This window comes from Phyllobates terribilis, unplaced genomic scaffold (assembly GCF_046119375.1).
Source record: "Phyllobates terribilis strain yellow unplaced genomic scaffold, ASM4611937v1 Scaffold_2__4_contigs__length_985480577, whole genome shotgun sequence".
Lineage (NCBI taxonomy): Eukaryota > Metazoa > Chordata > Amphibia > Anura > Dendrobatidae > Phyllobates > Phyllobates terribilis.
In genome coordinates this window covers 82,777,682-82,804,299 of record NW_027362762.1, presented here as the reverse complement: position 1 = coordinate 82,804,299, position 26,618 = coordinate 82,777,682, and the positions used below count along the sequence as shown (strand labels likewise).

General features: G+C 47.1%; 1 protein-coding gene across 1 annotated transcript; it reads left to right on the top strand.

The window, feature by feature from the left end:
* The first annotated feature begins 615 nt into the window (after positions 1 to 615).
* Positions 616 to 26,618, top strand: LOC141244419 (dead end protein homolog 1-like). Its single transcript, XM_073669007.1, has 5 exons — positions 616 to 762; positions 16,372 to 16,519; positions 21,078 to 21,524; positions 24,828 to 24,969; positions 26,501 to 26,618. The coding sequence occupies exons 1-5, from the start codon at positions 616 to 618 to the stop codon at positions 26,616 to 26,618; spliced, it is 1,002 nt and encodes a 333-aa protein (XP_073525108.1).

Below are 26,618 nucleotides of genomic sequence, written 5' to 3'. Positions count from 1 at the left end.
TATCTTTCAGATCCTGAAAAACTCAGCAAAAAAAAAAACAGCAAAAAAGTCAGTAAAACCTTCTTTTTCTCTGCAGCTTTTTTACTGCCAAGGGATCAGGTTTTGGCTGCAAAAAAAGCAGCAAAAAAAGCAGTGTGTGAACACAGCCTAAGACCTCATCAGAAAGGATGATTCAGCCCTGCTCTACCCCATGCCAATGGAGGGGAGGCGAGGTCTAGACTTTCCACAGATCTCACCGAGAGTCTGCTCAGGCTCAAGAACTTGTGAATAGCGGCAGAACAAATGCAAGGAAGGGAACAAGTATGGTGACTATACATTAATAATAATATATAGTCTAATTTTGTGTTTGGGGAGAAGGGTTGTGGTAATGATAGAGTAGAGCGCTCATAAAGCCCTCTGCTCAGTAGCGTAGTTACTGGGGGGCAGAGAGGGCAGAGGCCCCGAGACCCGTGCTCTTAGGGTCCCACCCAGAGCTACGCCAGTGTAACTGTATCGACGTGCGCAGCACGCCGATACAGTTACACTCTGGGGCAGAGCAGCGAGACTCGATGTCCCTGCACTGCCCGGCGACCGCTATGGGGCCCTCGAGCAGGAGGGGGGGGGCCCGGTGCCAGCATGAGGCCCCCCGCCGTCACTGCAAGTTATCTGATGAGAGAGGGAGTTAGTTCCCCTCTACGTCTGATGTCACTGACGTCATCACTTGACGTCCACTGTTCTGAAGATGTGCGGGCGCTCCGAGCAGCGGCGGAACCAGGAGGAGAGGTGAGTATTGTGTTTATTTTTTGCCTATGGGGGGGGAGCATTATACTACAGACTCTGCCTATGGGGGGCATTATACTACAGACTCTGCCTATGGGGGAGGCATTATACTACAGACTCTGCCTATGGAGGAGCATTATACTACAGACTCTGCCTATGGGGGGAGCATTATACTACAGACTCTGCCTATGGGGGGGCATTATACTACAGACTCTGCCTATGGGGGGGCATTATACTACAGACTCTGCCTATGGGGGGGAGCATTATACTACAGACTCTGCCTATGGGGGGAGCATTATACTACAGACTCTGCCTATGGGGGGGCATTATACTACAGACTCTGCCTATGGGGGGGCATTATACTACAGACTCTGCCTATGGGGGGCATTATACTACAGACTCTGCCTATGGGGGGCATTATACTACAGACTCTGCCTATGGGGGGGCATTATACTGCTGACTCTGCCTATGGGGGGAGCATTATACTACAGACTCTGCCTATGGGGGGGGCATTATACTACAGACTCTGCCTGTGGGGGGCATTATACTATAGACTCTGCCTATGGGGGGGAGCATAATACTACAGACTCTGCCTATAGGGGGAGCATTATACTACAGACTCTGCCTATGGGGGGGTATTAAACCACAGACTCTGCCTATGGGGGGGAGCATTATACTACAGACTCTGCCTATCGGGGGGCATTATACTACAGACTCTGCCTATGGGAGAGCAGTATACTACAGGCTCTGCCTATAGTGGGGGCATTATACTACAGACTCTGTCTATGGGGGGGAGCATTATACTACAGACTCTGCCTATGGGGGGGAGCATTATACTACAGACTCTGCCTATGGGGGGGCATTATACTACAGACTTTGCCTATGGGGGAGGGCATTATATTATAGACTCTGCCTATGGGGGGAGCATTATACTACAGACTCTGCCTATGGGGGGAGCATTATACTACAGACTCTGCCTATGGGGGGGCATTATACTACAGACTCTGCCTATGGGGGGAGCATTATATTACAGACTCTGCCTATGGGGGGGAGCATTATACTACAGACTCTGCCTATGGGGGGAGCATTATACTACAGACTCTGCCTATAGTGGGGGCATTATACTACAGACTCTGTCTATGGGGGGGAGCATTATACTGCAGACTCTGCCTATGGGGGGGCATTATACTACAGACTCTGCCTATGGGGGGGCATTAAACTACAGACTCTGCCTATGGGGGGGCATTATACTACAGACTCTGCCTATGGGGGAGGGCATTATATTACAGACTCTGCCTATGGGGGGAGCATTATACTACAGACTCTGCCTATGGGGGGAGCATTATACTACAGACTCTGCCTATGGGGGGGCATTATACTACAGACTCTGCCTATGGGGGGAGCATTATATTACAGACTCTGCCTATGGGGGGAGCATTATACTACAGACTCTGCCTATGGGGGAAGCATTATACTACAGACTCTGCCTATAGTGGGGGCATTATACTACAGACTCTGTCTATGGGGGGGAGCATTATACTACAGACTCTGCCTATGGGGGGGCATTATACTACAGACTCTGCCTATGGGGGGGCATTATACTACAGACTCTGCCTATGGGGGGGGCATTATATTACAGACTTTGCCTATGGGGGGAGCATTATACTACAGACCCTGCCTATGGGGGGAGCATTATACTACAGACTCTGCCTATGGGGGGGGCATTATACTACAGACTCTGCCCATGGGGGGAGCATTATATTACAGACTCTGCCTATGGGGGGAGCATTATACTACAGACTCTGCCTATGGGGGGAGCATTATACTACAGACTCTGCCTATAGTGGGGGCATTATACTACAGACTCTGCCTATGGGGGGAGCATTATACTACAGACTCTGCCTATTGGGGGGAGCATTATACTACAGACTCTGCCTATGGGGGGGGCATTATACTACAGACTCTGCCTATGGGGGAGCATTATACTACAGACTCTGCCTATAGGGAGGGCATTATACTACAGACTCTGTCTATGGGGGGGAGCATTATACTACAGACTCTGCCTATGGGGGGGCATTATACTACAGACTCTGCCTATGGGGGGACCATTATACTACAGACTCGGCCTATGGGGGGAGCATTATACTACAGACTCGGCCTATGGGGGAAGAATTATACTACAGACTCTGCCTATGGGGGGGGGAGCATTAAACTACAGACTCTGCCTATGTGGGTGCATTATACTATATGGAGACCTATGGGGAGTGCATTATATTACAGACTCTGCCTATGGGGGTGCATTATACTACAGACTCTGCCTATGGGGGTGCATTATACTATATTTAGGCTATTTATACAGTGTGGGATTACAGTTAGGGTCATACAGTGTGGGATATAATGTGGAGTCTTTGCACAGTGTGGGGGCCATCATACAGTGTTGGAGCCATCAGTTTGGAGGCTACTAAGGGCAGGGCTGTGGACTCGGTAAGCTAAACCTCCGACTCCGACTGCAACTCCGACTCCTCAATTTCCATGACACCGACTCCGACTCCCTCATACATGGCTCATGTTTAAGTGATAAATTTACTGGAGCACAGATTCATCTCAGCTAAAAGTCTTGACCCTTAGATCAGGAATAGGACAGACATTTATAGGACATTTCATAACTTTCCCAAATTCTTATGAAAAAATATTCCCCACAAACTGCACTGAACTACTGTACCCAATTCATTAAATATTTTAAGAGTTGGAGTCGGTCCATTTTATATCGACTCCGATTCCGACTCCACAAAAAAATGGACACAGACTCCGACTCCACGATTCTGACTCCACAGCCCTGACTAAGGGGTCAGTATACTGTGTGGAGGGTACTATACAGTGAGGGGGAATTATACTATGTATAGGAGAGCATCATACTGTGTAGAGGGGAGCTGTACATGGGGCAGACTCAGGACATTATTAAATGTTAAGTGGGCACTTATCGTTATAGGGGAACTCAGGTTATTATGACTATCAGAGGGGCACACAGAGGGCATTATTACTTTCTAGTGGGCACTGTTTTCTAGGGCACTTACACACGGCATTAATATATTCTAGAGCAGGGGTCTCAAACTCGGCTGGGTATATGGGCCGCAAATGGAAAAAATTTGAATTTGGGGGGCCGCATTTTTTGTTCAATGTGACATTTTTAGTGATACCATTTTTTTTTGTATACACCTTTTGAACATTTTTGCCGTGTTTATTTTTTTATAGCTTGGGTCCTTATGGATGTGGCGATAATAAACGTGTACTTTTTTGTGTTTACTTTAGTTTACATATAAAACAGCATTTTTAGTGCCCAATATTTTTTCATGCTTTATTTTTATTTTTTTGATTTTTACAATTTTGTTTCCCCCAATTGGCCACATACAGTAAAATTGTCTTACAATTAGCATCATATAGTAATAATGGCAAACATTTTGCAGTAATGTCCCCATCTTGTACTAATGTGCCCCAACCAGGTCCCCATCCTGTGGCTATGTGCCCCATCCAGGTCCCCATCCTGTGGCTATGTGCCCCATCCAGGTCCCCATCCTGTGGCTATGTGCCACATCCAGGTCCCCATCTTGTGGGTATGTGCCCATCCAGGTCCCCCTCTTGAGGCTATGTGCCCCATCCAGGTCCCCATCTTGTGGCTCTGTGCCCCATCCAGGTCCCCATCTTGTGGGTATGTGCCCATCCAGGTCCCCCTCTTGTGGCTATGTGCCCCATCCAGGTCCCCCTCTTGTGGCTATGTGCCCCATCCAGGTCCACATCTTGTGGGTATGTGCCCATCCAGGTCCCCCTCTTGTGGCTATGTGCCCCATCCAGGTCCCCATCTTGTGGCTCTGTGCCCCATCCAGGTCCCCATCTTGTGGGTATGTGCCCATCCAGGTCCCCCTCTTGTGGCTATGTGCCCCATCCAGGTCCCCATCTTGTGGCTATGTGCCCCATCCAGGTCCCCATCTTGTGGCTCTGTGCCCCATCCAGGTCCCCATCTTGTGGGTATGTGCCCATCCAGGTCCCCCTCTTGTGGCTATGTGCCCCATCCAGGTCCCCATCTTGTGGGTATGTGCCCCATCCAGGTCCCCATCTTGTGGGTATGTGCCCCATCCAGGTCCACATCTTGTGGGTATGTGCCCATCCAGGTCCCCCTCTTGAGGCTATGTGCCCCATCCAGGTCCCCATCTTGTGGCTCTGTGCCCCATCCAGGTCCCCATCTTGTGGGTATGTGCCCATCCAGGTCCCCCTCTTGTGGCTATGTGCCCCATCCAGGTCCCCCTCTTGAGGCTATGTGCCCCATCCAGGTCCCCATCTTGTGGCTATGTGCCACATCCAGGTCCCCATCTTGTGGCTATGTGCCCCATCCAGGTCCCCTCTTGTGGCTATGTGCCCCATCCAGGTCCCCATCTTGTGGGTATGTGCCCCATCCAGGTCCCCATCTTGTGGGTATGTGCCCCATCCAGGTCCACATCTTGTGGGTATGTGCCCATCCAGGTCCCCCTCTTGAGGCTATGTGCCCCATCCAGGTCCCCATCTTGTGGCTCTGTGCCCCATCCAGGTCCCCATCTTGTGGGTATGTGCCCATCCAGGTCCCCCTCTTGTGGCTATGTGCCCCATCCAGGTCCCCCTCTTGAGGCTATGTGCCCCATCCAGGTCCCCATCTTGTGGCTATGTGCCACATCCAGGTCCCCATCTTGTGGCTATGTGCCCCATCCAGGTCCCCTCTTGTGGCTATGTGCCACATCCAGGTCCCCATCTTGTGGCTATGTGCCCCATCCAGGTCCCCTCTTGTGGCTATGTGCCCCCTGTGCTGTTCTTCACACACATAAAAAAAAAAAAGATGATTCTCACCTGTCCTCCGTTCCCTCGGCGTCCTTCCTGCAGATGTGGCCCGCAGGCACCACAGAGTCAGACCCCTTGACGATCCCGACCTGGTCCAGGAGGAGCCGCCGACAGCAGCGCTGCATTGCCGCACACAGACTGTCTCCCAGCACAGCATTTCCAATGCCAGCCGCCGGCCAATCAGAGGCCAGCAGCTGACATCAGCGTACGGCAATGACATCATACTCACTGCGCCGACACGCAGATATCAGCTGCTGGCCTCTGATTGGTCAGCGGCTGTCATTGGAAATGCTGTGCTGGGAAACAGTCTCTGTGCGGCAATTCAGCGCTGGTGTCGGCGGCTCCTCCTGGACCAGGTCGGGATCATCAAGGGGTCTGTGCCTGCGGGCCGCGTGTTTGAGACCCCTGTTCTAGAGGTTGGTTTTACCATCTAGAGAGCACACAGCAGGTGCAGTAATAGGGAAACATACAGCAGCAGCGGCGGCTCAGTATTGGGGTATCAGCAGGATGAGGAGTTTGTGCAGGTTGGGAATAGATGGGACGGTGCCTGAAATGTACGGAGTCAAATGTGTCTTTGTTGTGATCTCTGCAGACCTAAGACTCTGAGTCCTGGATGGAGAAGTCGTCGTGTTGGTCTGGGCCAGATGGAAAAGACGGGAAAAGTGAACAATTTAATCAGAAAGAACGTCAGCTGTAAGTTACTATATATAACTGTGCTGTGGTTTCTTATATGTTCTGCAGGACTGGTATCTATCAATATGTCACCATATGGCGGTAATAGTAGTGCTGGTCTTTGTATAGAGATTATTTTCAGTAACAGCGCGGTCATCTGCTGAAGTTCTCCTACATCCAGCCTAAAGCAAGAAAAACCCACATGGTGGAGGAAGGGAGTGCAGACCTGATTGCTTCATGTTGCCAGAATTTATGGATAATGGATATATCTCTTTAAATCCATATACAAAGGTCCCACATTGCAGGACACCAGACATCTCATTGCCTCCATCTGTGAAGCCTCCATACACATAGGCGGATTATAATGAGGGCAATCCGGGCGACCGCCCGGGGCCCCGAGCCTGCAGGGGGCCCGCGGCTCGGGGCGGAGTGTCTAATGCCGGATTGCCCTCATTATATGTGCGGGCCGCCGCGGCACATACCGGTAGCAGTGGCGGGAGGGGGGGCCCCGGACCGCTCCCCCAGCAGCGGCCGCCGCTACTTCTTCATCGGCCGGGCCAGCACTGCAGCAGTTAACTTCCCTGTGCTGGCCCGGCCGCGTCACTGCTAGGAGACACGGTCCTGTGCGCGGCCGTGTCTCCTAGCTGTGACGTCACGCAGTGCGCGCCCGGCCTGTACTGCTACTTACCACCGGAGAGGAGAGAGAGCAGGCAGGAGGAATGGAGCCGGGGGATGGTGAGTGTGTGTGTGTGGGCAGGTGTGTGTCTGTGTGGGCAGGTGTGTCTGTGTAGGCAGGTGTGTGTCTGTGTGGGCAGGTGTGTGTGTGTGTGGGCCGGTGTGTGTGTGTGTGTGTGTGGGCAGGTGTGTGTGTGTGTGGGCAGGTGTGTGTGTGTGGGCAGGTGTGTCTGTGTGGGCAGGTGTGTGTGTGTGTGTGTCGGCAGGTGTGTGTGGGCAGGTGTGTGTGTGTGTGGGCAGGTGTGTGTGTGTGTGTGGGCAGGTGTGTGTGTGTGTGTGGGCAGGTGTGTGTGTGTGTGTGTGGGCAGGTGTGTGTGTGTGTGTGGGCAGGTGTGTGTGTGTGGGCAGGTGTATGTGTGTGTGGGCAGATGTGTGTGTGGGCAGATGTGTGTGTGGGCAGATGTGTGTGTGTGTGTGGGCAGATGTGTGTGTGTGTGTAGGCAGGTGTGTGTGTCTGTGTAGGCAGGTGTGTGTGTGGGCAGGTGTAGGTGTGTGTGTGTGTGTGTGTGTGGGCAGGTGTGTGTGTCTGTGTGTGTGTGTGTCTGTGTGGGCAGGTGTGTGTGTGTGTCTGTGTGGGCAGGTGTGTGTGTGTGTGGGCAGGTGTGTGTGGGCAGGTGTGTGTGTGTGTGGGCAGATGTGTGTGTGTGTGGGCAGGTGTGTGTGGGCAGGTGTGTGTGTGGGCAGGTGTGTGTGGGCAGATGTGTGTGTGTGGGCAGATGTGTGTGTGTGGGTGTGTGTGTGTGTGGGCAGGTGTGTGTGTGTGTGGGCAGATGTGTGTGTGTGTGGGCAGGTGTGTGTGTGTGGGCAGGTGTGTGTGTCTGTGTGTGTGGGCAGATGTGTGTGTGTGTGTGTGGGGGCAGATGTGTGTGTGTATGTGTGTGTGTGGGCAGATGTGTGTGTGTGTGTGGGCAGATGTGTGTGTGTGTGTGGGCAGATGTGTGTGTGTGTGTGTGGGCAGGTTAGAAAGTCTCGCCCTGTTGAACACTGCACCTGACTTGAGGCCGCCACCTCTTGGTTGTCCAATGTTCTTGCTTCTCTAGGGCTCTTCTCAGATATTCATTATACCAGCTCCCCAGAATACCAAAGCTAGGGTGGGTGACCGCGAGCCCTGGTGGTGGTCATAACTGCGGCCACCCAGGGGCAATACTCCATAACAACAATCCCCTGAGGTGGTGTAGGATGTAAGGACCTATTCACACTACATTCAGCGCTGCATTCAGGTCTTTACACAAGGCTTACAACTGAATCCCTGAAATTCAGGATTGTGCTGTCTGAAATGAGACATCTGAAAGCAGAGCAAATGGAGCCTAAAGATTCAGACTTTAGCCTCGGTTTGCCTTTGTTCAAATCAATGGCTATGTCAAGGCCCATCTGAATGCCATTTTTCAGGGATTTAGATAGAAGCCTGGAAAGAGGAGATGAATGCATTGCAAAATTCAGTGTGAATAGGCCCTTATATCTGGAGTCTTGATATTGATGCCACATGCATTTTACTTGTTTTTAACTTAAAAAAAAATACACACACAAATTATACACACACACACACACTATACATACACACACACACACACACTATACATGCACACACAGATGTGTGTGTGGGCAGGTGTGTGTGTGTGTGGGCAGGTGTGTGTGTGTGTGTGTGATGTCTGTCTGTGTCTGTGTGTGTGTGTGGGCAGATGTCATTGTGTGATGTCTGTTTGTATGTATTTTTGTGTTTCAAATGTGTTTATGCGTGTCTGTATATGTTTGTGTGTGTGCATGACTGCATGCGGCCTCCTGCTGAGTATAGTTGGCGCCGTGCGGCCTCCTGATGTCTCTGGGGGGGGCGCCGTGCGGCCCCCCGCTGTGTATAGATGGCTACGTGCGGCCCCCCGCTGTGTATAGACGGTGCCGTGCGGCCCCCTCTGTGTATAGATGGCTACGTGCGCCCCCCGCTGTGTATAGATGGCTACGTGCGGCCCCCCGCTGAGTATAGATGGCGCTGTGCGGCCTCCTGCTGTCTCTGAGGGGAGCGCCGTGCGGCATCTATACTCAGCAGGAGGCCGCAAGTAGCCATCTATACACGTATACTCAGCAGGAGGCCGCACATAGCCATCTATACGGCGCCATCTATACACAGCGGGAGGCCGCACGGCGCCATCTATACACAGCGGGAGTCTCAGTGCTTTGCAAGAGCAGTCAATAAATTCTGCTTGACTAATTCTGAGCACCATAAAGTCTGGTTCGCTTCTAACCTGCTGTCTTCATTGTCAGCTTGCTGAATTCTAACTCATTTACTGTCATTCGAGACGATGCCTTTGCTGGTCTCTTTCACCTTGAATACCTGTAAGTGCTCCACTTAATGTCATATTTTTGATTCTGTTCTTCTTCATCTTTTGGCATGTGCAATTGTATGAGCAAGTATTCATATGAATTTATGACCTACTTAAACCTTCGAGGACCTTAAATTTTATTCAATCCAATTTTTTTCCAGTTTAAAACTATGGGACATATATGTGCCTTGGTCCTCAAAGGGATTTTAAAGGGGCTGCAAACATAAATACGAAAAAAATAATTCAATTAGTGCTTTTTGTGTTCATTTAATTTTTATTTGAAGTCCATTTTTTTATATACCTTGAAATTAAGCCCTACCCCATGGAATGAAGCCCTACCTACACGACATCTGAGAGCTACATGGATCCCGCTTGTGAGGTGCCTGTCCGTCACTACTATTCAGTTTTAGGGTCCACTCACTAAGCCATATATTCTCTCATGCAAGAGAATAGGGTCAATTATGCTAATGACACTCGGCTCAAACTCTGTCAGAGCTTCAACTGAGTGTGATCCGATTCTCTCGCAGCACAGATATGGAGAAGATGGAGAACTTAATTTCTCCATCTTCTCCATAGTCTCTGTGAGTGTTCATCGGACTGCACTTGGATGACATCCGAGTGCAGTCCAATGTTTTACGTGCACCCATAGACTTGTATGGGTGCACATGGTCCGCATATCGAATGAGATTATTTTCTCATGCCAATAATAGCAGATCTGCACTGTCCCATAGTATAACATAGGGCCGAGTCCTATCCGATAAAACATCACATAGCATTCGGCCGTGTTATACGACAGTGTGAGCGAGCCCTTAGAGTCAAGGAATATTTACATGCAGATGATGATATTACTCTCCAAGTGTATATTTTTTTAGGCGAGTTCATAGTAAATGCTTTGCCTTTTTGACATGTGATCAACTAAAGAACAAGAAAGATTTAGGACCTCCCCTATAGAGAAACGGAAAATAGTTTGGAGGACTTGCATGTCCTTTTTTATTTATTATGAGAAAATCATAAAAGATCCCATTTTTTAACCATGCTGTGACTTTCTGCTGAGGGAGAGGGAGAGAGCTGCCCTATTCAGAGTCTGTAATAAGACCTGCTGACAAAAGTGTTGAAGATACAGTCTAATGTGAATTAACAATGAAAAAAAGTTAATTTCACAAATGGCTTGTATTTTTTTAATACAAACTTTTTTTTGTGTTTACAGCTCCTTTAAAGGGAATCTGTCATCAGGTTTTTGCCACCTAATCTGAGAGCAGCATAATGTAGGGTTAGAGGCACTGATTCCAGTAATGTGTCACTTACTGGGCTGCTTAGTGCTGTTTTGATAAAATCATTGATTTGTCAGAAGGTAATTATCACTAGATGACTAGTAAGTTCTGTAGGACCCCACCCCCATCACTGATCAGTAGATTTCTGTGTACACTGAGCATGGGCAGAAAGCTGCCAATCAGTGGTGTGGGTGGGGCTATACAGAGCGCAGCATTCAGAGAGCTGCTAGATCTGCAGCAGATAAAACGGTGATTTTCTCAAAATGACAAGAAGCAGCTGAAAAAGTGACACATCGCTGGAATCAGGGTATCTGCCCCAATATTGTGCTGCTCTCAGATGGGGCAGCACAATTAATATTGTGCCAAATTAATTTCCCGTGAACTATCATATGATCTATCACAGGGGATCATGTGACATGTCACGTGATAAATCAGGTGGGGGGGGGCCCGCGCCTTCTAAACTGCCCGGGGCCCTTGCTACTCTTAATCCACCCCTGTCCATACACACCAGATCTCTATCTGCAGATCCAGCTACTAATGTCAGATTGCCAGCAGATGTAACAATGCAGCTGACAATGGCGTCTCCTGTGTATGGAATAGACAGCGAGGAGCCAGGAAGCTCTTTGCACCAATCACAACTCCCATCCTCCTCCTCCTGACACATCACTTATTACCTCCATGGGGGAGGGCGCTGGGCTGCAGGCAGCCAGTAAGGAGCGAGCATCAGCCAGCTGCCTCAGGATTGGTCAGTGGTCAGGTGGTGTGAGTCAGGGCTGTATATAATCCCCGCACTGGAGGCGGTGGCCACAGACGCTGCAGGAGAGGAGCCATGGAGCAGAAGGGAGCAGCCATTGCAGCCTGCGAGGTGAGGAGCCGAAATCCGGATCATTGCTGCAATCCGTTTCCTAATCAACTTGGTGCAGTTGTTACCTTTCTGTCATGGGGCAGTAGGTTGTATGTTCTGCAGATTGCTGGAATCACAACTCCCATCTTGCTGGGAGTTGTAGATTTTGCACATGGAAGTTGGTAGGTATGGATGTTGATCAGTGGCGGGCTGGGTCGGGTGGCAGAGGGGCAATTTCCCCCCAAGCTGGTCCTCCAGCAGCGGTTTTTGGCCCCCGGCCGTCAGCCATTGCCTTGGCCAGGCGGCCCAAACTGTGCCACCTGACGGCAATACTGCCGTGGCCACTCTCCTCTCCTCCCAGCAGGGTGCTGGGAGGGCGCGCGCAGAGGAGAGTGGCCGCGGCGCTAGTGAAAGGGGGATGGCTCGTGAGCCCACGGGTAAGTAGGGATCAGCTTTGGAATGGCAGAGATGAGTATTTACAGTATTTTTTTTTTTTTAATATGGGGCCATTATACTGTGAGGAGCATTATGCAGGGTCATGTATACAGTATGGAGCACTATGCGGCGCCTTGTATACAGTATGGAGCACTATGCGGCGCCTTGTATACAGTATGGAGCACTATGCGGCGCCTTGTATACAGTATGGAGCACTATGCGGCGCCTTGTATACAGTATGGAGCACTATGCGGCGCCTTGTATACAGTATGGAGCACTATGCGGCGCCTTGTATACAGTATGGAGCACTATGCGGCGCCTTGTATACAGTATGGAGCACTATGCGGCGCCTTGTATACTGTATGGAGCACTATGCGGCGCCTTGTATACTGTATGGAGCACTATGCGGGGCTGTGTATACAGTACGGAGCACTATGCGGGGCCGTTATACTGTATAGAGGACTATGTGGGGCCCATTATTCTGCATGGAGGACTATGTAGGGCCCTGCATACTGTATGAAGGACTATGAGGGGCCCGTTTTTCTGTATGGAGCACTATGAGGGGCCCGTTTTTCTGTATGGAGGACTATGAGGGGCCCGTTTTTCTGTATGAAGGACTATGAAGGGCCATTATACTGTATGGAGGACTGTGGGGCCCGTTTTTCTGTATGAAGGATTATGTGGGGCCCATTATACTTTATGGAGGATTATGTGGGACCCTGTATACTGTATGGAGGACTATGTGGGGCCATTATTCTGTATCGAGGACTCTTTGTGGCCATTATACTATATGGAGGGCTGTGTGGGGATTACAGTTGGAGAATCATACTGTGATGGGGTCATTCTTTGTTGGGGGGGATTGAGGGAGAGCGGTACAGTAGGGTCATCATACTATGAGTGTGGAGGAATTCACTGTGGGGGTATTATACTGTGTTTGGGGGCACTTTTGTTTGCATCATACATTATCTGTTTCATTCAAGGATTTTTATCCTCTGTTAAATTACATATCGTTTTACTGCTTTTACATAACATATTATAATATTCCACTATAATTTTGAAATGAATCTTTATATTTGATAAATAAAAACTTCCTCAATTGTAAACACTTTTTTTAATAAATATTGAGGTTGGTCGGCGACTTTGTCCAAGCTTTGAACTTTGGCCGTCTGTGTATTTGAATTTGACATCCCTGGCTTTAAAGGGAACCTGTCACGTCCTATCTACACTATCTACACTGCCCCCATTGCGTTGTTAGTGATGAAATGTGCATCACTAACAAGCTTTTTTCATTAAATTTGGTCGTAGTATAATGATTTTCTAACATTATATATACTTTGTCCTACCTGCTCGTTTTCATTCATAGTGGTGTGATTCAGTCACTGCTGGCGTCGCCCACGTATTTGAATATTGCTCCCGGCAAGCGCTATTATTGTGGGGCGCATGCGCATTTCTACATCTCCGGAGCTGGTCCCGCGCCTGGGCAGTGAGGCTGTGCCGCTGCTCATGGGCCACTGCTGTATGCTTGCTCCCTAGGCCAAAATTTGCCAGCAAGCCCCTGATGTTGATATTTGTTTTTAATAGATCAACTACTAACTTCTGTGCAAAATAGTCTATGGCACAAACTACAACTCCCAGCAAGATCAGACTAAACCGAAGGCAACAGGGGCAAAACAGCTAAGAGAAAAAAATTAAACATTTCTTTAACTTTTCCCCTGTCTTAGCAGGAGGAGTTTTGGACCCTGTAGCCTTCTGTCTGGCCTGTGGGATCAGGGGGGTTTTCTGCAGGATGTGTTCCCCTCCTGAACTGTAAATAACCCTACAATGTAACACATTATGCAGGTGCAGATGGTCTGCTGGGTGTAGATTTCTGGGTGGCTGCTGCTGGTGCCCACTCTAGTGAGTGGTCTAAAGGCTTTAGGCTATGTGCCCACGATGCAGAAATGCTGCATATTTTTTCCGCTTCTCCCTGGCAGGAAAAACGCATGCGGATTTTACATGCGTTTTTCCTGCCAGATAGAAGCGTTTAGGCTGCGTGCCCACGTAGCGTTTTTCAAGTGTTTACGCTGCGTAATTTCCGCAGCGTAAACGCTTGTTAAACGCTAGGTAATCCGCTCCCCATGGTCCCCAAGGGGATTCCGCAAGTTCTATGCCCACGCTGCGGATTTTTCCGCAGCGTTTATGCTGCGTTCAAAAATCCGCAGCATGTTCATTAATTTTGCGTTTCCGCAAGCGGAATTGCCTTGTGCAATGCATTAAAAACGCAAGGCAATTCCGCATGTGGTAAACGCGCGATAAACGCGCAATAAACGCGTGCGGAATTCCGCATGCGTTTTTCCGGGAGAGGACATGCGGAAATGAAGCAGAAATTTTCTGCTTCATTTCCGCAACGTGGGCACATAGCCTTATCAAGCGTCTTTGCATGCATTTCTGCATGTGGGTTATCAAGCGCTTTTTGAAGCGATTTTAGCATCACTTGGAAAGTGCTTAACAGCTTGGTCACACTATATAAATCCATGCAACCGGCATGGATTTATATAGTGTGACCAAATAATAGTTTAAAAAAAAAAGAATAAGAATGGTAAAAAATAAAGATTATACTTACCTTCTGATGGCCCCCGGTCTCCTTCTCCGCTCCGTTCGGTCTCCCCGGTGTCTCGCAGTGGTGTGAAGGACCTACGATGACGTCATTGAGTCATGTGATAGGACACGTCAGCGGTCGCGTGACCTTTCACATGACTCAATGACGTCATGTCAGGTCCTCACACCACCGCGACCCATGCAACAGACTGGACGCATCGCTGAGGAGGCCGGGGGACATCAGAAGATAAGTATAATCTTTATTTTTTATTTTAAATTCTTTTTTTTACAGTTTCTATGGTACCCAGGTCTGGATGAGAGTCTCCTCTTCTGCAGACCTGGGTACCATCCGCACATTGAGCCGTGTGATATCCACTTGTGCAGATGCAGTGATGCGGATGTCACGCGGTCCAATGCTAGTCAATGGCGGCGATTACGCTGCGTATCCCCAAAATTAATGGACATGCTGCGGATTTTTCCGCAATGATAATCCACAGCAGAAATTGCCGCAGCATGTGCACAGCACATGCAGATTATCATTGGGGATCATGGGGCACGTATTACCGAGCGTTTTTTAAGCGTTTACGCTGCGGAAATTGCGCGGCAGAAACGCTTGAAAAACGCATAGTGGGCACACAGCCTAAGGCTGCGTGCCCACGAAGCATTTTCCAAGCGTTTATGCTACGGAATTTACGCAGCGTAAATGCTTGGGAAACGCTTGGTAATCCGTCCCCCATGGTCCACAATGACAAGCCGCAATGTCAATGCCCATGCTGCGGATTTTTCCGCAGCATTTATGCTGCGCTCAATAATCTGTAGCATGTCCATTAATTTTGCGGACACGCAGCGTAATCACCGCCATTGACTTGCATTGGACCACGTGACATCCGCATCACTGCATCTGCATATGCGGATATCACACGGCTCAATGTGCGGATGGTACCCAGGTCTGCAGAAGAGGAGACTCTCATCCAGACCTGGGTACCATAGAAACTGTAAAAAAAAGAATTTAAAATAAAAAATAAAGATTATACTCACCTTCCGATGTCCTTCCCGATCAAAGCAAAAGGTGGCTACTTTGAAAAACCTAGAATATAAGACATATTTTCAGTTGTTTCACACTTTTTTGTTAAGTATATAATTCCACATGTGTTAATTCATAGTTTTGATGCCTTCAGTGTTAATATACAATTTCCATAGTCAAGAAAATACAGAAAAAACTTTAAATGAGAAGGTGTGTCCAAACTTTTGGTCTGTACTGTATATGCAGAGTCCTTGCATAAGCTTCTTTGGCACTTTATTAGCATGTCGTATGACAGCCTTTTGTATACTCAGTGGAGGGGTGTATAACATTGTGTACCCTATACCTTATTTTAGGACCCTTTTTCTTGCGCTCTTTCAGACCATTATATGGACCAGGACAATTTAAAATTTGAAGTTTGTGTATTTATACAAATAAGAGCAAAATGTGCATCCTCTTTTGTTTGCAATGGATCCAGTTTAGGCCTAATACTGGACACTGACCACTGGACATGTGAACAGAGCTTTACATTGTTTACATGCAGCTACCACTAAAGCATATTGTTACAGATGATCAATGGGGGAGGTGCAGGATGTCAGACCCCCATCTATCTGATATTGATGACTTATCCTGTGGATTGGTTGTTCCTATCCTAGTTTTGGACAACACCTTTGAGACTGACTCTTCATTTGCCATTCAGTTCAGCACACTTTACCCCCATTATCTGGGGGTCAGAAGTGCATGCACATGTCATCTCATCTGCTTCCCAACATGTTTTACTGCAGGTAAATCGCATCGTCCAGGAATCACCAGCTAATGATGATGGTGTCTAATGAAGCCGGTTTCTTCCATTATAACCCTTCTGTTTTATTATCTTAGCCTCAGATATGGCTCAACTCCGTGAACAGGAAAAATAAAGCTGGACTCATCGAGTGGATGAGGAGCTCTAATGTATCACTGGTGCAAGAGAATGGACAGAGGAAATATGGTGGCCCTCCTCCAGGTAGGTCTCATACTTGTGGAGTTGGTTCTTGCATCCTGGAAAGGTCTTGGGTTTTCTAAGGTTGGTTATAGGTGATGACTTTTTACTGATACTGATGCCTTCCTCCTGAGTAGTTCAATGTCAAGATATGGATAGAACTGCATAGGGAATCACTAAGGATTGCTTGTTAAAGGGAAGGTGCCACTCCACCATCCCCAAAAAGTCAACTGAAAAAATGTCACCCCTTAATTGTTCAATACCGGGAGCAGTGGTGTAATGGGACCCTTCTCTGTCCACTTCTGTGGGTCCCTGCTTGTAATGTGATGGGCATTAGAGACATGGTTTATCTCAGCAGAGCTAAGTCGGGGATCAGATCTCAGCATCATGATGATTACTCTGCTGTGCTCTAAACACTGCAGCAAAGTGATGATCAGCAACCTGGTGGTGGTCTACTAACATCAGGCTGCAAACACCACTCACTGCCACCAATACTCGCCTCCTCCTAGACCTCTGCATCCCAGCACCTTATGTCACAGTTGTGTCTAGATTGGAGTTGTTCCTGTGAGGTCTTCTTCCAGCAGCTCCTCTAGATGGAAGGAGACCTCTAAGCCTGCGTGCCCACGTAGCGTTTTTCAAGCGTTTATGCTGCGGAATTTCCGCAGCGTAAACGCTTGTGAAACGCTAAGTAATCCGCCCCCCATGGTCCCCAAGGGGATTCCGCATGTTCTATGCACATGCTGCGGATTTTTCTGCAGCGTTTATGCTGCGTACAAAAATCCGCAGCGTGTCATATAATTTTGAAGAAAACGCAGCGGAATGGCCGCCATTGACTTGCATTGAGACGCATAGAATCCGCGTCTGTACATTTGACAAGCGGATTCTATATGCGTTTCAATGTGCGTATGGTACCCAGGTCTGGAGGAGAGAAGACTCTCATCCAGACCTGGGTACCATTGTACCTGTAAAAAAAAGAATAAAATAATAAATAAAGTTTATATTCACCTGTCCGGCGGCTTCTCTCTGCATGCCGGCAGCGCTGAAGGACCTTCAGTGACGTCACAGTCATGTGACCGCAGGCCCTTCACCGCTCTGTCTCGCGATATGCCGGCAGCCGGGAACCAGACAGGAATGAGCGCTGCAGCCACGCCGGGGCATCGGGGGTGAGTATAGCTTTATTTTATTTTTACGGTTCACACTGTATAAATCCATGCTGTTTGCATGGATTTATACAGTGTGACCTAGTTGTCAAGCACTTTCCAAGTGATACTATCGCCTGGAAAGCGCTTGTCAATCTGCATGCGGAAACGCATGTGAATCCGCATGTGGATCCGCATGTATTCTGCAGGAAATACGCATGCACAGTCTGCATGTGTTTTTTTCTGCCAGGGAGATGCAGAAATGCTGCAGAAATTTTCTGCTTCATTTCTGCATCGTGGGCACATAGCCTAATGGAGTGGCTGTAGTGAGCAGCCTGGGTTATGAGGCACAGGAATAAATTACTTTTCCTTTTAGGCTATGTGCGCACAATCAGGATTTGAAGCAGAAATTTCCAGTACTGTTCCGCATCTCCTTGCCAGGAAAAACGCATGCGGAAATTCTGCGTGTTTTTTTTTCATCAATGAATGCTTTTTGGAGCTAAATAGTTATTTGGTGGGACATTGCTTAAACCCTTGGATTACCATCAGAACTGGGGTGAGTATATTGATTAATTTAAATGATTAAAGAATGTGTCTGTTGTATTTCAAATAAAGTGTTTGCTCTGTCTGTGTGTTTATTTAACTCTTTACTTTACTTTAATTAGGTTTGGTCATGAAAAGGTCTGATTGACACCTTGTCATAACTAAACAAAAGAGCTAGGTGTCAGCTAATCCCATACACCCAATCTTCATTAGCATTTCTATTCACGTAATTTATGTGGCAGCTTTGAGCTGGTATTTTTAGCCTGGGAAGGTGCCATTTGCAAACATGGTCCCTGGCTATAATTAATAGCTGGTTCGTTAGCCTCTACATCCCACCTATAAGCACTCAGCAGCCGGAAAACCGCCACGAAAACGCATCAAAAACGCTTCTTGTGCACTTAACCTAATAAAAACTGTCATATGTGAAACCAGCTTTATAAATGTAATGATTTCATGGCTTTTTAATGTTTTTTTTAGGGGGGGGGTATTTCTCGAGTTCTTAATGGGGTAAACATCAAAAATTGTACATTAAACAAACATTGTACAACAAATTCTGCTAAATTCAGTTATTTCTTACTATTCCCCTTCACCCCCGGCAATTTCTCATTCTTTTTCCTCTCCTTCTTCCAGGAGGGGAGGAAAAAACTTTTTTTTTTTTTTTAAGCCATAGAGCTGTATGAGGGCTTGTTTTTTGCAGGATGAGTTGTGCTTTTGAATGGCACCATTCTTTCTGCCACATAGTGTACTGGAAAACAGGAAAAAAAATCAAGTGCAATTCCACAATGGTTTATTTACAATGTTCAATAGATAATAAAAATTACCTGGCAATATAATTTCCCAGGTCAGTAAAAGTATGCCGATAATAAACATATAGGTTTTTTTTTATTCGCTTGGGCTTATTTTTTTGCCCTAAACTGACCTTTTTTATTACCATTTTGGGGTAGATGTGTTTTGATCACCTCATTGTAATGTTGCAGTGACTGAAAAAGTATAATTTTAATGTTTTTTGTTTTTTTTTATTGCGCACTGTTTACCGATCAGGTTAATTCATTTTATTTTGCTAGATTGGGCATTTTTGAATGTGATGATACCAAATGTATTTTTTTATGGTGCAAAAGGATGATTTTAACTTTTTTACATTTTTAAAACCTTTTTAACTGTATTGGTCACCTCAAAAAAACTTGAAGCTGTGATCATCAGATCACCTGTGCTATACATAGTAGACTGCTCCCTCTTCCACCATTATACAATGCTATCGCCATCCTGAGCAAATTGAGATGCCAGGGTGGAGGGTTTGCTTTGTAGTGCAGTACACGACTGTTTCCAGGAGTCCTTTGTCTGAATAAGGGCCTAAAAGCCAGACATGTCCTGCAGACTGCCCAGGGCTGATCTAGAGGGAGCTTGAGCTATTAAAGGGCTTGTCTGGTCCAAATCGACAGCGACAGTGACAACCCCTTTAGCCAAAGCAGAGAATGGCTAAAAGGTCCATCTCTTGGGGAGATGGTATGACCAGTTTACATCTGGTCACTGGTGGTCCAAGGGTCCAAGAAGTACAAGTCTAATGAAGAATTGACCAAGATGGATAGCTCCCTCAACTTTTCAGTTGTCACTCTAAGAAAATGTGTGTGTGTATGTATATATACAGTATATATAATCAGTTAAGTTGTGCAGAAGTCTGGTGGATACACAGCTGATAGTTCTACTGAATAGACTGTTAGAATTTGTATTATGGCAAGAAAAAAGAAGCTAAGTAAAGAAAAACGATTGGCCATCATTACTTTAAGAAATGAAGGTCAGTCAGTCCAAAAAATTGGGCAAACTTTAAAAGTGTCCCCAAGTGCAGTTGCAAAAACCATCAAGCGCTACAAAGAAACTGGCTCACATGAGGACCGCCCCAGGAAAGGAAGACCAAGAGTCACCTCTGCTTCTGAGGATAAGTTTATCCGAGTCACCAGCCTCAGAAATCGCAGGTTAACAGCAGCTCAGATTAGAGACCAGGTCAATGCCACACAGAGTTCTATCAGCAGACACATCTCTACAACAACTGTTAAGAGGAGACTTTGTGCAGCAGGCCTTCATGGTAAAATAGCTGCTAGGAAACCACTGCTAAGGACAGGCAACAAGCAGAAGAGACTTGTTTGGGCTAAAGAACACAATGAATGGACATTAGACCAATGGAAATCTGTGCTTTGGTCTGATGAGTCCAAATTTGAGATCTTTGGTTCCAACCACCGTGTCTTTGTGCGACGCCGAAAAGGTGAACGGATGGACTCTACATGCCTGGTTCCCACCGTGAAGCATGGAGGAGGAGGTGTGATGGTGTGGGGGTGCTTTGCTGGTGACACTGTTGGGGATTTATTCAAAATTGAAGGCATACTGAACCAGCATGGCTACCACAGCATCTTGCAGCGGCATGCTATTCCATCCGGTTTGCGTTTAGTTGGACCATCATTTATTTTTCAACAGGACAATGACCCCAAACACACCTCCAGGCTGTGTAAGGGCTATTTCACCAAGAAGGAGAGTGATGGGGTGCTACGCCAGATGACCTGGCCTCCACAGTCACCAGACCTGAACCCAATCGAGATGGTTTGGGGTGAGCTGGACTGCAGAGTGAAGGCAAAAGGGCCAACAAGTGCTAAGCATCTCTGGGAACTCCTTCAAGATTTTTGGAAGACCATTTTCGGTGACTACCTCTTGAAGCTCATCAAGAGAATGCCAAGAGTGTGCAAAGCAGTCATCAAAGCAAAAGGTGGCTACTTTGAAGAACCTAGAATGTAAGACATATATTTTCAGTTGTTTAACACTTTTTGTTAAGTATATAATTCCACATGTGTTAATTCATCGTTTTGATACCTTCAGTGTGAATGTACATACTGAAGGTATCGTATATAATTTTTTTTTTTTTGCATGTTGGGTTGGAGAAGCTCCTCCACATGGTTCAGAAATTTTTATTGGCAATATTCCTCAGGAGATATATGAAGATACACTGATATCCCTCTTTCAGTCTGTGGGAAAGCTGTACGAGTTCTGGTTAATGATGACCTTCAGTGGCCTCAACCGTGGCTTTGATTATGCACGGTGTTTCTCCAAACGCATTGCAGATCAGGCCATTGGCCTACTGTGTAGTCATGAAATTCAGGGTGTAAAGATCTTTGTGTGCCGAAGCACAGCAAAGTGTGAGCTGATGTTGGACGGGCTGCCATTGCTCAGGGAACAAGCTGCGTTAGAGGACTTCCCGGGAGAAATGATACCCGGAGTAGATTTGGTCTCCCTCTATGCCAGTCCTTTCACTGACCTGAAGAACATGGCTGTTGTGAAGTATAACTCTCACCGAGAAGCAGCCCTGGCAAAGAAGAGCCTGTGTGAAGGTTTGTATATTTCAACTATCCTGTCTATACTTTATATACTACATCTATAGAACTTTTGTTTGATTCTTTACAATTGTACCTGGAAACTGTGGTCCTCAACATTGAAATTGAAATTTCCAGAAAGTCGTGGAGTTGTGTAAAGGCAGCTGTAATTAAGGGGATTCTTGCATGTGACACTTGATAAATCAAGATACTTAAAAAAAATGTTTTTCCCTCAAACTTCTATTCAAGGCACCGGCCTTGGCTTTTTGAAGATTATTTAAATTGGGTCAGGCCATAACAAGAAAGTATGGAAACATTGTAGTGTCGGCGTCTCTGCCTCTTGCCGGGCAGAGACGCCGATCCCCTCACCGCTGCGGTCCCAGTCTGGCATCCTCCAGCACACGCAGTTCCCCGGGCACTGTACTTAGGGCACGCGCACGTGTGCTCCCTTCCTCTTAAAGGGGCCGCACGCGCCGTCCTAAAGAGTCCCCGGCCAATGGCTGGAGGACTGCCCTTATATAAGGCACCTCCTCCAAAATGGAGGTGCCTGTGCAAGGTTGTTGTTTGTGTGCTAACACTCTCTCCAGCCCTCAGGTTCCAGTGCCCGCCTGCCTGTCTATCAGCCGTGCCCGCCTGCCTGTCTACCCACATCACCTGCCTGTCTACCAGTCGTGCTCATCTACTGTGCCTGTCGGCTTCGGCCATCAGTCCCGTGGGAGTCGCCTGCTCTCACACGAGGTCGGTCCCAGAGTGGCACCTGGTTCACCTTCCCGGTCCCTCCTTGGTTCACGGAGTCGACTAAGCCGCCGTGTGGCCAGGGTCGGTCCGGGTAGGCACTTAGTTACGTTCCTCTGGTCCCTCCTTGTATCACAGCACAGAAGTTCCACCACCCGGATCCGTAACAAACATATTCATGGTGCATGAGTCAATGCTGTCATTACATCTCCTACACTGAGTCCTGCTATAAACTATGGTGGGGGCATGTTCTTCTCTCCTTCAAGTGTTGCTGACTGCGTATGATTGGTCAGCACTTGCTCGACAGCCACTTTTACATAGTCAAAAGGAAAAGGGGTTTCCAGCTGGAGACCCCTTTTCCTCTTGATTGTCTTTGTGTCTGGTCAGAATGTAACACAGGTACTTTAGATACAGTGACACAGAAACACAGAGCAGCCAGTACAGGGTTAAATAACAAGGGGGATTTACTGTAACAGGGTCAATCTCCACACAGGGAGTAACAGGGAATATATGGGGACAACAAAGGGAGTACCAGGTAATATGCTATAACTGACAATCCACAGTTGGGCTAGATGTAGCAGAGTCGACATGGTTGTAATCGGCAGTTTTACACTTAGCTGACTCTTGCTCCTCACAAGGCCGTTGCTGGCTGATGCCGGCTGATGCCGGTGTTGTTATCTTCCAGATTCCCCGCCTAAAGAATGCTCCGTCTTCTGGCGGCAGCGGGCAGTCTCCGGTTTGACCGCTGAGCCCCTAGTCCATAACAGTGCACCTCACTTGCTCGGCTCCAGGGATCCTGCGTCTCTTCTCCCTCTAGTCGGGCTTGACTCCCACTGTCCACTGCCGCTTTTCCCGCGCAAAAACTCCTTTTCCACCCTCTTCCTAGACACGAACTCAGCTCCCCGTTCACCTGTCTCCTCAGCTCTCTCTCTGGACACACCCCCAGCTCCCCGGTCACCTGTCTCCTCAGCTCTCTCTCTGGACACACCCCCAGCTTCCCGGACACCTGACTCCTGTCTCGCAGTCTGTCTTCCCCCTACAACCAGAGGCACGGCCCCGGCAGTTCTGGATCCCTTGTTTTGAAAGTACTTACACCCCGGCCTTCCCCCTTACAAGAACAAATTTCCATGCTCCTGCATACGGAGCTGCAACAGGTGAGCTGGCATTTTCTTACTTATTATATCCTAAAGAACTTTTACATGGTATTGGTCCAACGTGAATAATTTGAAGGGTTCTCTTTAATTGGTAATCCCTGGGGGGCTCAACAAGTGACGAAGTCACAGAATTCTAAAAAATCATTCTGCTTTGTTCAAACTTCACAGCACAGCAAGGATTATAGGGGACCTGTCCACTGGATTTTGATCTCTTAAAGACAGCTGATTTAAAATGGTATACTTCTAAGAAATCCATTTTTTCCTTCAGCCGTGGAAATTTTATGTTAATGAAGTGCAAGTGCAGCTGGGTTGGAGGTCATCATTGGTTTTCTCCAGCCTGAACATTCACACCCCCATCTGACTGGTCAATGTTCTTTTGTCAGTGACCTGCCTCCTCTGGCCAAAAACTCACAAGCGTATTCATTTCTGGTGACTAGACATGCGCATTAACTTCCGAATTACATAATTAAACTGAGAATTTGATCTGCCCATGCGCCACCCGTGTGCAATTTCAGCCAGTCAAAAACTGGAGGCAGGTGGGGTGTGGACAACTCAAACGAAAGACTAAGTGCAGCAAAGACTGCTGCAGCAGTGCATTAGCATAAAACCTCCACAGCGGATTATGGAAGATCAAAACTTTTTCATTTTTTGGGCCAAACTTATTTTCTGCCCAGCACAGGCTCGGAGCGATCATCAGACCACTTTCTCGCATTTCTGCTGCTGTTTCACATTAACTGAGCAGCTCTTCTGGGTTGCTTCTGATGGGGCGTGACTGCTGACATGATGCTGATTGACAGTCGGCTCCCCACAGTTGAGCAGCAGGGAGTCGGCTATCAATCAGCATGACACTGGCAGTCACACCCCATGAGCAGAAGAGAAGAGCTGCTCTGTCAACATGACATCACTGGAAGCCATAGGAGACATCCTTGTACTGGTATAGATCGTCACACCTAAGCCCATAAGAAATAAAATGGTGCTGGATATCACCTTCACGTTTACTAGCAAAGCACATGCTGAATCTCTGGAGATGAAGAGCACTGTACTATCCCATAGACTTTACGTTGCGTAGCACCACACATGCATCTCCATTGAAAGTTCTCGACAGGATTTTTGTGCAGGAATGTGGCTGACCTTTTGTAGCCTTACCTTCGTCTAAATGTGGAAAACCTCCCCATTTACAGGATAAAAAATATATTGTGCCACTTAAGTTGTTTGCATGGTTTACAGCATATTAAATCTTTCCCCATAGAATGAAGTAACATTCATTTAGATTTCAGCTTGATATAAGTTTAGTCCAGTGGGCGGTCCTATTAATTGGCCAACCCTGTGACTAAGCAGCTCTGTAGGACCACCCACTGGACTCCTTTCTGTGTCGTGGCTAAGACTGCCCACTAATTCATGCATATAATATTTATACTTCATCTTTCAACAGGTACCCGGACACTCTATGGCTGCATTTTCACAGTGGATTGGCCCCAGCAATCAATAAGGCTTAAGATGCAATCTGGTACCTTGGCAAAGCCAAATTCCCTTCACATTCGGATATCTAAAATGAAGCTGACCAGGATTAAAAGGTAATTGGGGTCTCCAGCAAGTGGTCAGCTGAAAAACGTAATAAGCTAAATGGAAAAATTTGTAAGCCCTGTGTATGATCTTTCTAGAAGTGATATGAAAAACAATACCCTTTGACTATCCCAAGGGTCAGATGCCACTCACTGACTGGGGCGGTGCCCGTCTCTGCTCACTCATTCTCACCTTACAATGTGCATTGACAGTGCTCTCTTGCCAGCTCATCACTTCTCATCAGAGTCAGTGGGGGAGTGCACTGTCACTATACATTTTGAACAGTGACAAGATCCTGATGAACATGCATTGCAATAAACGACATACACATATTTAGAAGAGCAGGGACTAGCTCAACCCCTGAAACTGACAACACTGACTCTTCGTCTCAGGGTGGGGCAGTGACCGTTGTCAAACAGGAAATATTTAAAGTACATTAAAGAGAATTAGATTGACATTAAATAAACAGATGTTTAGGGTGAAAAACTTGGACCACCCCTTTAAAATTGATTTATCAATGGGAAAGTGGCCTCAATTGAGTACTGCAAATCAGCCCCCTGTTCAAATCAATTCTAGGCTACTGTCAACTTTTTTATTGAGTTGTACTTTGGAATGGCACCATTGATTTCAGTGTACTGGAAATTCCAAGTGCAGTGAAATTGCAAAAAAGTGCTATTCCACAACATGTTTATTTCTTGGCGGCTGGGTCATGGTGTTTTTTTTTTTTTTTATGCACCCTGAGCTGATTTGTTTTTTACTGATACCATTTTGGGGTAGATAGATTTTTTGCAATGTTGACAGCCAATAAAACCTGTAATTCAGATGTTTAAATTTCTCTCTTCTCATTACTTGAGAAATTTGCCGATCAGATAAGTTAGGTTTTGACTGGACATCTCTCAATGCTGTGATGCCAAACATGTAATTTTATATTCAATGAGGCCAAAATAGGTGGTTTGAACTTTTTTCCACTTAATCCCCATAGACATGATGTTGCAATCATCTGATCACTTCTGCTATACATAGTCCTTCAGCAAAGCAAAAATCATAATCTCCTATGAATGCTGGCTACGAGCTGATGTTTACAGGAGTTTCTTAATGACATGACCGGCATGAGGATCTTCTGTGGACCCCCTTGCTGTAATGACAACCCATTCGCAACCTGCAATCACATGACAAAGGTGCTCAAGTGCCGGATTTATGACCCACTTCTGGCCGGCGCATGTTAAATGCCACTGTCAAAGATTAACAGCGGGATTTAACATGTTAAAAGCAACAGGTGGAGCTCTGATCCACACATGGTTGTTAAAAAGCACATGACAGTTGATTAAAACAGCCATGTGTGGGGAAAGAAGCAGGCGCAGCATGTGAGCCTGCATCAAAGGCAGGGACATGACTTGTGTGTTGTGAAGGGGTGAAGTGCCCTTTATGCTACAAAAAAACTCCCCAAAGGAGGACAACTCTTAACACTTGTGATATGAAAATACAGTAGTGAAAGTTTGTTCCTTACTGATTTTTTTTTCTTAATTCTTTTGCGTGTTTTAGATCACAAAACAAATTTCAATATTCAACAAAGATGCAGTTTTTACACGAAGGTCTTTTATTAAGGGAAAAAAAGAGATCCAAACCTACAGGGTCCTATGTGAATGTGATTGCCTCCTAA